The sequence below is a fragment of the Acomys minous genome, assembly GCF_964271855.1.
Source record: "Acomys minous genome assembly, chromosome: 13".
Classification (NCBI taxonomy): domain Eukaryota; kingdom Metazoa; phylum Chordata; class Mammalia; order Rodentia; family Muridae; genus Acomys; species Acomys minous.
In genome coordinates this window covers 103,006,671-103,022,493 of record NC_140495.1, presented here as the reverse complement: position 1 = coordinate 103,022,493, position 15,823 = coordinate 103,006,671, and the positions used below count along the sequence as shown (strand labels likewise).

At 47.0% G+C, this 15,823-nt stretch overlaps 2 protein-coding genes across 3 annotated transcripts in view; both read right to left on the bottom strand.

Annotated features, from left to right (window-relative positions):
• MCM3AP (minichromosome maintenance complex component 3 associated protein) overlaps positions 1–15,812 on the bottom strand; it is a 48,467-nt gene extending 32,655 nt beyond the window's left edge. Inside the window, exons 1-8 of one of the 2 annotated variants that reach the window (XM_084752430.1) lie at positions 15,670–15,812; positions 13,481–14,787; positions 13,029–13,252; positions 7,467–7,545; positions 6,996–7,140; positions 3,437–3,627; positions 1,596–1,735; positions 1–103 (exon numbers count right to left, since the gene is read on the bottom strand). The exon at positions 1–103 is cut by the window's left edge and continues 95 nt beyond it. In XM_084752430.1, the coding sequence (XP_084608556.1) occupies positions 1–103; positions 1,596–1,735; positions 3,437–3,627; positions 6,996–7,140; positions 7,467–7,545; positions 13,029–13,252; positions 13,481–14,690 (2,092 nt within the window). In that variant the 5' untranslated portion in view covers positions 14,691–14,787; positions 15,670–15,812. Of the gene's footprint in view, positions 104–1,595; positions 1,736–3,436; positions 3,628–6,995; positions 7,141–7,466; positions 7,546–13,028; positions 13,253–13,480; positions 14,788–15,629 lie in introns of both variants that reach the window. The other variant, XM_084752429.1, reaches the window with a different exon arrangement.
• The window catches only part of LSS (lanosterol synthase), an 88,645-nt gene that overhangs the window by 65,322 nt on the left and 7,500 nt on the right, over positions 1–15,823 (bottom strand). The window lies entirely within an intron of this gene.

The window sequence follows — 15,823 nt, the reverse complement described above, 5'->3', positions numbered from 1 at the left end:
TGGTCCGGCTGAGAACTGCTGAGGGCCTCAGCTCATGCGGCAAGGGCTCCTCCTGATCTGCAGAGGACCGGCTGTACTCCTTCACGGCCGCTGTATGGTCCACCTGGGGGCAAGAAGTAGGGACAAACTGCTTATGGCAGTTTTTTGGACCTTAAAACGCAAGAGAAAATTATACACACACCCATATGAGATCAATGCTTGAAAATATAATTTTTAAATGAAAATGTTCTGTTATAGTTAACTTGAGAGTAGGGGAATAGGCAGAAGAGGGAGGGAGGGTGAGAATGCGAAGGGAAGAGGGAAGAGATAACGATCGGGTCGGGATGTAATGTGAATAAACTATAATAAATAAAATACACATTTAAAAAATTTACAAATAAAAGAAAAATTGAAATCCAATAAACACACACACACACACAAGAAACAAGGGTGTCACAGAAACAGGGATGTAAGCGAAGACACGTCTTCCCATCCCAAAGCACAGCTGTAACAGGTAAAGGGGCTTCAGGCAACAGAACACACCTCAGCTATGTTCAAATGTCATGTTAAAGCAATAGACTGTAAATGAAATAGAGGTGGGTAGTAAGGACCAAAGGGGCATAAGGCACACCTTGTGGGCCCAAACCTGACAGAGCAGGTCCAAACTTCCCACAAATGCGCTGTAGCTCCACCTTCCACTTGAAGAAGAAAATAACAGAAGCCAGGCATGGTGGCGCACGCCTTTAATCCCAGCACTAGGGAGGCAGAAGCAGGTGGATTGAGTTTGAGACCAGCCTGGTCTACAAAGCAAGTCCAGGGCTACACAGAGAAACCCTGTCTTGAAAAACCAAAAAATAATTTAAAGTAAAAAGAGACGTCTGTAGCTGTAGGCCCTGGTTACCTATTGGCTGCTCCATGGGTCAGAAGCCCTGGGTCTATGATGATGCATGTTGCTGGGCTGGGGACTGCAGGTCAAGCAAAGAAGAAGCCACAAGCAAAACTGAAAGGTGCAAGAGGCAGACTGATGCAATTTTCTTTGCAAACCACTTAGAAGATGAACTAACTCAAGTACAAGAGAGGCCATGCCCTTTGATGCAGTCATTTAACAGTTAGGGAAAAAAAAGTCTAAATTTAAAAACAAAAATAGTGCTGGGTGATGGCGGTGAACACCTTCAATCCCAGCACTCAGAAGCAGAGGCAGGGGGTTTCTGAGTCTAGGCCAGCTGGTCACAGAGTGAGTTCCAGGACAGCCAAAACTACATAGAGGGACCCTGTCTAAGACAAAGAAAAACAAAAAGCAGAAACAGAACACTAGGGGCCTATGGAGATAGCTCAGTGCAGATAAGGACACCTGAATCCAGGCCTAATGACCTGAACTCAGTCTTCAGAAGCCCATAGCAGAAGGAGAAAGAAGCCCAAGCCTTGTAAACTTTCCTCTTACATACAGTCTTTGTGGCATGTGTGCGCACGCGCGCACACACACACACACACTCTCTCTCTCTCTCTCTCTCTCTCTCTCTCTCTCTCTCTCTCTCTCTCTCTCTCTCACACACACACACACACACACGCACACACACACACGCACACACACACACTCTTACAGAATGATTTTCTACCTGGTCAGTCCCTGGGACAACTTCAAACACGCTCAGCTGGCTCCGGGTCTCCCGCAAGTACCGCTCCTTCTCAGGACACATGTCAGGGCATGTGCCAACAAACGCCCTGGCTTTGTCCAGATCGGTCCTCTTCACCCGAGCTGAAAGACAGCAAGCCAAGGTAAGGGTGCACAAACCGCATGAGCACTAAGACCTCACAAAACTGTAATTTCATAAAACAGAAGACAACAAAAAAAAACCTGCCTGGAATCCCACCACGCAGGAGGCTGAGGCAAGAGGATCTTAAATCTGTGGCCCACTTAGGCCACATAACGAGTTCAGGCTAGGCTGGGATATGTTATGAGACCTAGTAGCATCTGCGCACTGTACCCCGAATAGACAGACAAGACAGACAGACACACAGACACAGACACAAACACACACATACACACAAAGAAATGTTTCTTCAACTTTAAGCCTCAGAGATAGGCCTTGTAGCTAGTTCATTCTGTAGTGGAAGCCTTTTTTTTTACACTCAGTTATGTTATGTAAACATGTTTACATAACACACTGCTCCAGACTGTCCACAGCAGCAGACTACTTGCCTTCCTCAGGCTCAGAGATGGCATGATCTACAGACAGTTTAATTCTGGCGACTCAGAGAGGGAATAAATGCCAGAGCCCAGAGAAGGCCGAGGGCGCTCGAAGGAAGAAGGCGGTTGCTGCTCTCCCCAGCTACACCTGGTTGCTGTTGTTTCGGTTTGAGGAGAAAATATTGTTTTCGTTTGAGAAGAAAAGGTTGGAGATATCCTGACTATGAAGATTGGACTGGCCCAAGGAACCTGACACCCTAACCAGCAGGAAGTAGCTAAAAAGAACGACACGTCCTCTCCCCACCTTGCTTCTCTCCTACCTGGAACTGGAAGGAATAGGGGTGGAGAAGGGAGGTAGAGGTATTAAAAAGAGTGACACCAGGGAGGCTAGAGAGATGGCTCAGAGGTTAAGAACACTGGCTGTTCTTCCACAGGAGCAGAGTTCAATTCCCAGCAACCACATGGTGGCTCACAACTGTGTGAAACTCCAGTTTCAGAGGATCTGACACCTTCACATAGACAGACATGCAGCAGGCAAAACACCAATGCATATGAAATAAAAATGAATTTTAGGGCTGGGTATAGTAGCATATGCCTTTATAATCCCAGCACTCAGGAGGCAGAGGCAGGTGGGTTGCTGTGAGTTCAAGGCCAGCATGGTACACGGAGTGAGTCCAGGACAGCTAAGGCTACACAGAGAAACCCTGTGTTGAAAAACCAAAAAGTAAATAAATAAATAAAAAGGAATTTTAAAGAATTATAAAGAAGCCCAGTGGAAGTGGCACAGGCCTTAGAGACAGGAGAATCTCTGTGAGTGCGAGGCCAGCCAGATCTATTGAGCTAATTCCAGGATAGTCAAGGCTACATAGAGAAACCCTGTCCTGAAAAACAAAAACAAGAAATGAAAAGAGTCCATGGATGTCCATAGGTGTACTATGTGTTTGTAATGGTAATTTAACGTTCCCTAAGAGTAATGCATTCATAGTTTATCACTCTAGCGGGGAGCCAGGCCTGAAATGGAGCATCCTCTCTCATGCCTGCCTTTCAGACACCTGTTCCCTCTGTACCAGCAGTCAGTGTACTTCCTCTACATCCTCCCACACACACATAACCACATGTACTTACCACACACAGCTCACACTTCCAGGAAGACCAGAGCACAATAATACCAGGTCCAGCATATCAGAAATCCTAAGACTCAGGGGTCATAGTGGAGCCCCTGGGGCTCCCCAGAAACCACCTCCCCGCAACCTTGCCAGGGAACCATACCTTGCCGCATGATTCGGTCTCTCTGGTCCAGAAGGCGGTACTTCTCCTCAGATGTCTCAGCCACAGTCCCTATCAGGGCGCTAAGAGATGACACGCATGAACCAAGGCCCTCGGAGCCCTCAGATCCAGAGTCAAACGGGTCTGCCTCAAACTGGTGGATCTTTAGAAGACTTGGCTTCTTCACTGGAGAGCTACAGAGAAAACAACACATTCAGGGCCCTTGTATCATTTTCGTTTCTTAATCTGTCAAGATTTTGTAGTCCTCTAAAGCTAAGAAAAACACAGCATTAAAACCAAAGGAGCCAGCCAGGTATGGTCATACATAACTCTAATCCCAGCACTAGAGAGGCAGAGACAGGTGGGTTTCTGAGTCTGATGCCAACCTGGGCTACATAATGAGTTCTAGAACAGTCAGAGCTGCATGGTAAGCCCTGCCTCAACTGCCCTCCCTCTAAATAAACAAATAACAAAGCCTAAATAAATGAGTTTTTTAAGCTATTGGTCCAACATCTCAGAAGGCTGACAGGGAAGGGGGCCAGTGTTGAGAACAAAGGTGTTAGATTTATTGGCTTTTTAATAACTCTGAAATATTTCATCCTTACAAACAGAAATGAGAGCTGGGCGGTGGGGGCGCACACCTTTAATCCCAGCGCTTGGGAGGCAGAGGCAGGCGGATCGTTGTGAGTTTGAAGCCAGCCTGGTCTACAAAGCAAGTCCAGGATACACAGAGAAACCCTGCCTCAAAAACAAAACAAAACAAAACAAAACAAAACAAAACAAAACAAAACAAAGCAAACCCAGAGATGCGGGATTAGGAAAGTAGCTCAGTAGCTCTGTTGATAGAGCGCTTGCCCAGCAGGCACAGAGGCCTGGGCTCCAGCAGCAGCACCTCATACATCAAGTGTGGCAGTGCATGCCTACAAACCCATTACCAAGGAAGCGGGAGCAGGAGATGACGGGAGTTTAAGGTCACTTTCAACTACACAGTGAATTCCAGGACAGTCTGGTATAGGTAAGACCTTGTATCAAAAAGGGGGTGGGGTGGGGTGGGGCCGGAAAGATGGTGCAGCAGCTAAGAGCATTTCCTGACCTTATAGAGGACTCAGGCCACTCTAAAAGAGATAAGAACTTATCCCAAACAAAACAAAACAAGAGGGAAAGGTTCTGGAGATAGCTCAGAGCACTTGCTACTCTTACAGAGGACCCAGGTTCAGTTCCCAACGCTCACACAGTGGCTAACAAGTATCTGGTAACTCCAATTCCAGAGGATTGGATGCCCTCTTTTGGTCTCCTCCAGCACTGCATATATGTGTCTCATAGACATATATGTAGATAACACATGCACACATGTTTACAAGCAATTAAAAAACTAAGGCTAGAGAGATGACTCCAAAATTAAGGGCACTTGTTGCTCTCCCAAAGGACCCAAGTGTGATTGCCAGCACCACATCAGGGAGCTCGCAGCTGTCTGCCTGTAACTCCAGCTCTAGGGATTTTGTTTTTATTGTGCAGACTGCATTTATATTTATATCTCAACATATAAATACACACACACACACAGTCCTCAAGAATTAAAGAAAAGCAGGCCATGAATTTGAAAGACCAAGGGTGTTACATGGCAGGGGTTAAAGGAAGCAAAGGAACCCTGGCTCAAAAAACAAAACAAAAAAAGGAAGGAAAGGAAAAGGTAAACGGGATGTGCTGGATGGTTTTATGTCCACTTGACACAAGCTAAAGTCATCTGAAAGGACGGAGGCTCAATTAAGAAAATGCCTCCACAATATCAGGCTGCAGGCAAACCTGTGGGGCGTGTTCTTAATTAGTGATTAATGTGGGGAGGGACCAGCCCACTGTGGGTGGGGCTGCCCCTGGGCTAGCGGTCCTGGGTTCTTATAAGAAAGGAGACTTGAGCAAGGAATGAGGAGGAAGTTAGTAAGCAGCACCCTCTATGGCCTCCTGCCTCTAGGTTCCTCTCCTGCCTGAGTTCCTGTCCTGACTTCCTTCAATGATCAATAGTGATATGGAAGTATAAGCCAAATAAGCCCTTTCCTCCCCAGCTTGCTTTGGTCATGGTGTTTCTTCACAGCAATAATAACCGTAATAAATACGTATGATATAATTAAAATTTAATTTCAAAAAATACAATTATAACCAGGCACAATGGTGCAGGCCTATAATCCCAGCACTTGGGAGGCAGAGGCAGGTAGATCGCTGTGAGTTCAAGGCCAGCCTGGTCTACAAAGTCAGTTCAGGACAGCCTTGTCTTGAAAAACAAAACAAAACAAAATTATAATTAAAAAAGTTTTAAAAGAGAAAACAAATGTGGCAGCAGGTGCCTGTGATCCTGGCACTGGGGACGCACAAATATGCAGGTTCTTAGTGCTTGCTGGCAGCCTGCTGACTAAAGCAACAAGGTCATACCACAAGCCAACAAGCATACCACAACCATCTGCTTTACTGAAGTAAGCTGGGGCTACCTAAAACCCTGCAGAAACCATCAGAAGTGATTATTAGGGATGCACAATTTTTATGGTCAGTTGTTTGTATATTTTCTTTTTTAAAGATCTATTTATTTATTATGTATACAGTGTTTTGCCTGCATATACACCTGCGCACCGGAAGAGGGCACCAGATCTCATTATAGATGGTTGTAAGCCACCATGAGGTGGCTGGAAATTCAACTCAGGACCTTTGGAAGAGCAACCAGTGCTCTTAACCTCTGAGACATCTCTCCAACCCTGTTTAGGTTTTTTTGCTTTTGTTTTTTTTTTTTTAACCAGTGTCTTGTGGAGCCCAGGCTGGTCATCAATTTCTGATCTTTCTGATTCAACCTCCCAAGTGCACCACCACAGCCAGCTTTAGTTGGATATATAAAAGGCAAAGTTATCCCACATACATTTACATGCCAGAGGTGTAGGGCTGAGAGACGAGAGGAGACGTATGCGGAAGATACCAACTTACATAGGGTACCATATTCCATGTTCCCTGTGGAGTGGGCAGCCCTGTACAGACAGATCCACTGCTATGCTAAGTGTGTGTACACACATGCAGACATATGCTCATGTGCATAACATAGAAAGAAATATTTTGTTTGTTTGTCTGGTTTTTGAGGCAGGGTTTCTCTGTATAGTTCTTGCTGTCCTGGAACTCACTCTGTAAACCAGGATGGCCTAAAACTCAGAGAACCAGCTACCTCTGTTGGGATTAAAGCTGCCACCACCCAGCTAATTTTTTTTTAATAGATAAAGAACTGGGGCAAAAATAGCAGCTTTGTGATAAGCTTTCCCTGGGAAAATCTATTTGGAGTTAGGCCTGCACGAAAAAGGGCCTTCTCAAAAACCCAGGGCCTGGGACTATTACAACAAACACAATGATCCCCGAAGCTGACAGCTGCTCAGATCAGCTGTCCCAGAACCATCCCACTGAGCATGCTCACGGCAGGGGAGGGGCATCGGAAGCAGCTCTTCCCTGCACCTGCCTCATTGGCCCCCAGGCCCTACTCTGAGCTCTGCCCTCCCCTTCTCCTCCCAGAACAGTTGCTGAGAACGGTAAAGCCCACCTTTTATTCAGGAGGCTGCCGGTCGCGGGCCTCACTATGGGCTTGCCGAGAGGGGAATGCTGGAAGGGGGACTCTTCTATGCCTTGGCTGGCTTCTCCATCACCAAGCTTCTTCTCCTTCAGGGAAAAGGGCTTCTTGCTGGGACCTGAGGACACAGCAGTAGAACAAGGTTTATAAAGAATCCTAGCTGGGCGGTGGTGGCGCACACCTTTAATTCCAGCACTCGGGAGGCAGAGGCAGGCGGATCGCGGCGAGTTCGAGGCCAGCCTGGTCTACCAGCCAAGGCTACACAGAGAAGTCCTGTCTTGGAAAGAAAGAAAGAAACAAACAAACAAACAAACAAACAACTCCCAGATATGGGATGCAGTTGGTGCTAGCCACTCCACTGGCCTTGGGTAAAGACTCCCATCTGCATGCCAGAGGCCAAAGGCCCTCCTGTACAGACTATGGAAACAATAATTGAAAACTCACTTATTTTCTTCTTGTGCCAAAAGATAGCCATGTCCTTATGTAAACTTTTCCCTTTCTTCCTGGCCAGGGCTGCAGATGCCTGAAAAACAGTTCATAACCACCAAGAATGAGGGCACGTGGAGAGTAAAGAAAAATATAACTGAACACTCAAGTGCTGCGTGCCGAACAGGCTACTTTAGAAAAAGAGGGCCAGCAAGATGGCTGAGCAGGTCACCGTGCTTGTCCCCTGTCAGAGACCCGAGTTCAATCTCCTGGACCCACACAGTGGAAAGAATGGACGCCCCAAAGTTGTTCTCTGACCTCCAGATGCACTCACCATGGTACAATAATGGCTCCTACCCCTACATGCATGCATGCACAGACAGACAGACAGAGAGGCAGACAGACAAGAGACAGGAGAGAGAGGAGAGGAGAGAGAGTGAGAATGAATATAAATGCTAGGGACTAGAGAGAGATGGCTCAGGGTTGAGAGTCCTGGCTGTTCTTCCTTATGGGAGACCCAAGTTGGGTACCCAACACCCTATCCATGGCTCACAACTACCTGTAATTCCAGCTCCTGGCATCCTTGGGCATTCACACACACACACACACACACACACACACACACACACACACACACAGACACACACACACGCGCGCACACACACACACACAGACACACACACACGCGCGCACACACACACACACAGACACACACACACACACAGACACACACACACACACACACACGCACACACAAAGCCAAGGTGTGGGGGCTCAATGCCTTTCATTCCAGCACTCAAGAGGTAAAGGCAGGTGATCTCTACGAGTATGAAGCCAGCCTGGTCTACACAGAAAGTTCTAAAACAGCCAAGGCTACAAAGTAAGACCCTGTCTTCGGAGTGGCACACGCCTTTAATCTCAGCACTTAGGAGGCAGAGGCAGGTGGATCTCTGTGAGTGTGAGACTAGCCTGGTCTACAAAGCAAGTCCAGGAAAGACCCTGTCTTTAAAAAAAAAAAAAAAAGAGGTTAAGGTTACCCTTACCCTTACCATAGGCAATTTTGAGGCCAGCCTAGACTACATGAGACTCTGTTTCAAAAACAACAATAATTAAAATATACACACATAACATTTTATTATTTTTTTTAAAGATTTATTTATTTATTATGTATACAATGTTTTGTTTGCATGTACCCCTGCAGGGCACCAGATCTCATTATAGATGGTTGTGAGCCACCATGTGGTTGCTGGGAATTGAACTCAGGACCTCTGGAAGAGCAGTCAGTGCTCCTAACTGCTGAGCCATCTCTCCAGCCCCCTGCACTTTATTATTTTTAAATCTTGTTTTTACTTTGTGCACGTGAGTGTTTTGCTGCATGTATGTAGGTGCACAGTTTGTATACAGCCCCTGAGGCTACCGGGCCTATAGGAACTGGAGATACAGGTGGTTGTGAGGCACCTTTTGGGTGCTTGGGGGGGGGGGAGATTCTAGCCATCGAGCCACTGCTCTAGCCTCATATATAACAGCTTTTATAATGTGGGTAAGATACAGCAACTCTATGCCCAAGAATACACACACACACACACACACACACATGCACGCACACATACACATACATGCACGCACGCACATACACACGCACGCGCGCGCGCACACACACACACACGCACACACACAAATTAAAGCAGTGCTGTACCAATTTGTTCACAGCAGTCCACTTTCAAAAACAGAAGATCAGAGTGACGAAAGGTGGACAATACAACAGAACCCATCAAAAGGAATCAAGTTCTCATCCACGCCACAGTGTGGATGAACATGCCAAGGGAACAAGCTACACAGAGGGGAAACACGGATGATTCCACATACACTGAAATACCTAGAATAGGCAAATTCCTCATGATAGAAAAAGAGAGCCGGGCATGGTGGCGCACGCCTTTAATCCCAGCACTCGGGAGGCAGAGGCAGGCGGATCGCTGTGAGTTTAAGGCCAGCCTGGTCTACAAAGTGAGTCCAGGACAGCCAGAGATACACAGAGAAACCCTGTCTCGAAAAATCAAAAAAAGAAAAAGAGGTAACCAAAGGCTGGTAAGAGAGTGGAGAAACAAATACCACCTAGCGGTTATAGAATTTCTGCTTGAGACGATGAGAACAGTCTGGAAATCGACAGTGGTTATGACTGCCAGACATGGTAGTACACACTCAAGAAAGGAAGAAAAAGGCCAAAAGTTCTAGGCCAGGGCCAGGAGGAGAGATGGGTGGTTATGAGCATGGGCTGCTCTTGCAGAGGACCCAGATTCAGTTCTCAGCATCCACACGGCAGCTCACAAGCATCTGTAAGTCCAGCTCTCAGAGATGCAGCATCCTCTCTGTCCTCCACAGGCACCAAGCATGCATGAGGCAAACAACAAGCAAAATACTTAATCACAAGTAACTTTTCAAAACCCTATAAAGTTCTAGACAAGTTAAGACTAAGAGAATTTATGTCAAAAAGGTGACTATAATGCACATAATTATGACTATCAACCATTCATTTTTAAATTGACATGAAGAAATAAACAATAAAATTCCTGAAACACTGACTAATTCTGGCACAAAACTGTTATTCTAGCTGGGTGGTGTAATGCACACCTTTAATCCCAGCACTCCGGAGGCAGAGGCAAATAGATTGCTGTAAGTTCGAGGCCAGCCTAGTCTACAAAGCAAGTCCAGGATAGCCAAGGCTACACAGAGAAACCCTGTCTCAGAAAAACAAAACAAAACAAAACAAACAAACAAACAAAGCACCAATGGCTGGGCTGTAGCTAGGTCCATGGCTCAGTCCCCAGCACTGAAGCAGGGGTGGGGGAGGGAGGACCCCAGAACAAAACCCAGTCCTTCCCCACCCCACCAAAAAACCCTCAAAAACCCCAAAACAGAGAAAGCTGAGTAAGCAAGCAAACAAGACAGAACAAAACACTATATGCCATTTAACAATCACACTCCAGTAGTATTTCAGAAAACACCAACAGTTAGTTGGACGCCATAGAACGCACAGAGCAAGGCAAGAGCCCAGCAGTTAGGGGTGAGTCTGGCAACACAGCAAGACCCTACCTTAAAGAACATCAAGTCAAACTAGAAGGTGTGAGCTGAGAATGGAGGCACATGTCTCCCACCCCAGGACCTGGGAGGCAGAAGCAGGAAGACAGAGAGCATCATGGGCTACACACAGAGGCCCTTCCAGACTCAAGGAAGGAGCAAAACAAGCAATGAGGGCCAGAGCGATGTCTCAGGGAGCAAAGGCACCTAGCCCACGTTTAACAGCTCGAACCCCACAGAAACGTAGGAGAGAACTCACTCCATGAAGGTGTTGTCTGACCTCCAGGCATAAGCCTCTGCCCCTACACCACACACACACACACACACACACACACACACACACACACACTAATAAATAAGTCAATAAATAAATAAATAAAAATAAGTTATGGGAACATGCTTTCTCCTTTTTAAACTCTTATGTAATTTAATCTTTCTATATGCATATTTAGAAAAATAATAAAGATATAAAGTTCATACGGTGAAATCATACAGCCAATGCTTACATACACACTGAAAGCTGGGTACAAACGCAACAGGTTTTTTCTAGAGAACAGATTATGAGAGACCTTCTCTGTACTGCTTGTCTGTTTACAGTAATCACAAACCTGGACAGATTAGACAAACAAAAAACAAAAACCACAACAGAAAATTCAAGCTTGAAGAAGTATTATGCAAGCCAGGTGTGGTGGCGCACTTCGGAGTGGGAGGCAGAGGCAGGCAGATCTCTGAGTTCCAGGCCAGCCTGGTCTACAGAATGAGTTCTAGAACAGTCAAGGCGACACAGAAACTCTGCCTTGAGGCGGGGAAAAACCCAGTACTTTGCAGGCGCCGTGATTCTCAAGCCTTTCGGTGGTTCAGTGTACTCCACGTGAGCCACTCGGCACTCCCCTCAGCACTGCACTCTACAGGGACCTCAGACTTGCACATTCCCCAGTTAGGCAAGTGAACAGTGCTGTCTCCACATCAAGTGAAGAATGAGAGTCTTAAAAATTATTTCAGGACGTGCAGTAAACTTTGAACCCCTACCCAGATCTAGCCAATGGACAGGACAGTCTCCACAGTTGAGTGGAGAGTGGGGTCTGACTTTCACATGAACTCATATTTGACCACGTCCCCTGGATGGGGAGATCTGGTGGCACTCAGAGGAAGGATAGCAGGCTACCAAGAAGAGACTTGACACCCTATGAGCATATACAGGGGGAGGAAGTCCCCCTCAGTCACAGTCATAGGGGAGGGGACTAAGGGGAAAATGGGAGGGAGGGAGGAATGGGAGGATACATGGGATGGAATAACAATTGAGATGTAATATGAATAAATTAATAAAATATATTTTAAAAATTATTTCAGGGCTGGAGGGATGGCTCAGAGGTTAAGAGCACTGACTGCTCTTCCAGAGGTCCTGAGTTCAATTCCCAGCACCCACATGGTGGCTCACAACCATCTATAATGTGATCTGATGCCCTTTTCTGGCCTGCAGGGGTACAAGCAGGCAGAGCACTGTATACATAATAAATAAATAAATAACTATTTCAGTAAGCATAGCTAGTAATGGTGCGTTTCACTTCAGCATTTCATACACACGTTTCATCGTACCTTGCTCTAACTGACCCTTTCTTTCCCCTACAGCCTGCCCTTTGCTCCTGCTGGCTATCCCCTACATCCCGCCCGAGCCTCCCTTCTGTTTCCTCATCACACATCCATTACCCTCTTCATTACCCCCCTCCCTTAAGACCTCTTCCTTTGCCGGGCGGTGGTGGTGCACGCCTTTAATCCCAGCACTCAGGAGGCAGTGGCAGGCGGACCGCTGTGAGTGAGAAGCCAGCCTGGTCTACAAAGCGAGTCCAGGACAGCCAAGGCTACACAGAGAAACTCTGTCTCAAAAAAGTGCATGCGCGCGCACACACACACACACACACACACACACACACAAAGATCTCTTCTTTCTCTTTCATGATCCCTTTTCTAATAGCATTACCCGCCCCCACACATATATACATGCAAATATTTACACGCACATATCTGATTCTAGAACGAGATATTTAAGGAGAAAGAATGACATATCTGTGCATTTTCGCTATAGTCTATCAAGCAAACAACTTATGGATAAAAGGGGGAAAAGTTTGCAAATGACAGAGTCGGAGCTGGAGAGGTAATCTGCTGCTCTTGCAGAGGACTGGATTTATTCCCACCACCTGCACGGCGCTCACAACCATCTGTAACTCCAGTTCCAGGGGATCTAACGCCCTCTTCCGGTTTCTCTGGGCATCAGGCATGCAAGTGGTACACAGACAAACATGCAGGCAAAACACCCATGCACATGAAATAAAAATAATTAAAAAAATTTTTTTTTTGTTTCAAGTGACCAAGTGACTGAGAACATGGCTCAGTGGTAAAGCGCTTGTATAACATGCTCAAAGCCCTGGGTTTGATCCTCTGAAATACAGAAAAAAAAAAGTCACAAAGCTCTAATCTAGAGGAAGGAGAGGCAGGCTGGGTACTCACATGATCAAAGAAATGCACCACGGCTAGCTTTTTGCTGCGCCTGGTGAAGACCCGCTGAACTTTAGCCATCTTGCCGAAGTGCTTCTCCAGGATGGCTCTGTCGTTGAGATAGTCTGGAATATTCTTCAACTGGATGGCTGTGAATTCCGAGGAAGACATGCCCCCAAGGCTGTCGGCGCTCTCTCTTCTTTTACTTTGGCGCACCGACTTTCCCCTAAGGGAATCTGGGGGATTCAGAACGCAGACACACGAGTCCATCAGATATAATGCTCCCAGCAAAAGGAGTCACTACTGTGTAAAAGCAAAGCAAATGCTCTTGGATGTAAGGCGGGCCCCAAGGCTCTATGTTAGGGTCTCTAGGATTCTAGTGGGGACATAAATCAAGTGAACACCGGGAAACATACAAAAGCTGGCCAGCGAGGTATCCTGTGTTGTACACTTCTAGAACTCACCTTCTTTTTCATCTCTACCTGCTTTTTCTTCCTCTTTATTCACAGCCGAAAGGCGGGAAGGTACGAGGGTGGGCTGACTCCCTCCGGGACCAGCCACGTGGTCACTCTCCCCAGATTCCATGAAGCCACTTTCCTTTTTGGATTCCTTGTTGCTCAGGCGACCGACTTCTTTATTGCTTTTGAAGACATCCTGTATCGTTCGGCCAAACAAGCTGCCTCCCCGGGGTCTGTTCAGGCGCACTGGCCGTTTATCTGGAGGGTGGTCGCCCCTGGACAGGGGGTCTGAGTCCTCTGCTAGGTCATGGCAGTGTCTCCTTGGGGAGCGGTCCTGGTCCTCCTTCCTTTTGAGGCCTTTAAGGGGTGTAGGGAGGGGCTCCACGAAAGAGATGGCTTCCTCATACCCTTGCCGGGTCCCCGTTTTGTTGGCTGGGAAGGGCTCCCCCAAAGATGCAGCCGATGCTACGGGGAAAGCAGTGAAGCTGCTGGGGGAACCTCCAAATACGGATCTGGGTCCCCTCTTCTCTTCCTCTGCGTTTTGGTTAGGTAGAGCAGGGGGAAAGGCAGGCGCGTTACTCGTAACTGGTTTTGAAAAGATAAAGTTTGAACTAGTCACTGAACTATTTGTCACCTGAGGAAAAGAAAAAGGGTTCGGGCCTCCAGAACCACTGTTAACAGGGTGGGAAAATTTGAAAAATCCAGAGGCAATCTGGCTCTGGGTTCTCTCTGGCTCTGTCTCGGCCCCAAGTATTGGTCTGAATACTGCATTTTCCAGAGGTTTAAACTTGAATTCCGATTTTCTAAAACCAGAGCTTGCTACTTCTCCAGTCTCTGGCCCAAAAGTAGTGCCACTTGGGAAAACCCCAACGCTAGGGGGAGACTTAAAACTGAATCCTGTATTTCCGGGCGCAGATGAACTTGAAGGCCCAGAAGCAGCGGCAAATGGTGTGGATTCAAGACCAGGAAAGAGGCCGGCACTTGAGGTCTGCGAGAGGCCAAACGTCGGCAGTGAGGAAGGGTGGCTCACTCCAGAGGGCGCTGCAAAGCTTGGTACCTGTGCAAATCCCAGACTCTTGCCCAGCGTGCTGCTTTGTCCAAAAAGGGAAGGCTGGCCAAATCGAAAAGGTGACTTAGTCTGGTATGTTCCTGTGGTACTAGAAGACACCGCAAAAGCACTGGGCTGCTGCCCACTGAAGGGGTTCCCTGGGTTCATCTTTGACTCAAGTGTTTGAAGGCAATAAATATGGTTCTAGCCCTCTTCCTTAAGCTAGCTGTTGCTCGGGGAAGTTCTCCTTCATCCTCAGGATAACCTGAAAAAACAAAAGTTCAGAACAGCATAGCATATTTTGCTACAAGTCTTAAATCATACATAGGCTAAGGACAATTGTTTAAAAGGCAAGCACGGGGAACCAGGCACGGTGGTGACACACGCCTTTAATCCCAGCACTCTGGGAGGCAGAGGCACGCAGACCTCTGTGAGTTCCAGGCCAGCCTGGTCTACAGAGTAAGTCCAGGACAGCCAGTCTCAAAAATAAATAAATAGATAGATAGATAAATAAATAAATAAATAAACGGCAAGCACAAGATAGGCAGCCAACCATTCACAGAACCAACAGGTTCTTCCAGTTTTGGACACAGGGTATGAGAGTACAAATAAATTACAGTGTAAGGGAGGTTTAAAGGTTTGTTTTGTTTTGTTTTGTTTTAAGCAGTCTCGCTTAGCTCAGGATTGCCTCAAACTTACTAAACAGTAAAGCACAGCCTTAAGTTCCTTTCTCCGGCCTCAGGCCCGCTACCGCTGGGGTCACAGGTGTGCTCCATCAAGTTTAGCTAAAGCCTGATCCTTTCACATTAAAATACAAATGCAAATCATTTTATTAAATTGATAAAGTCTCGGGAAAAACCTCTGTAATAAGACGGGAAAACAACACTGACGCCAGATTCTTGCTATCTCCAAAGCCAGAGAAGCACGATGTAAAACTGTTTAAAATGTTATTGCTCTGATCTCCTACCATCGCATTTTTCTGCCAGTAACTCGAACTTGAGATGCCTTGCCCTGGCCTAAAACTAACAGGTTTGTTGTTTCTCCCCCACCCCCCCGCCCCCCAACGCTGGCTAATCTTAAGAAACCGGCCGTAGGGCCGACAGAAACCTTCCCGCGAAGAACAATTAGGCAAGAACACAGGAAACACCGGAGGCAGCGGGAGGAGCTCGTCCGCCAGATATCACCACGGTCCCGAGCGCCGGTGCTCGCCCACAGTCTACGCCGAACCGCCACCAGGATCACCGCACTCTAGCAAACCGGTCCTTGGCTGTAGGAGACGGACATCAAATACGTCGGACCGA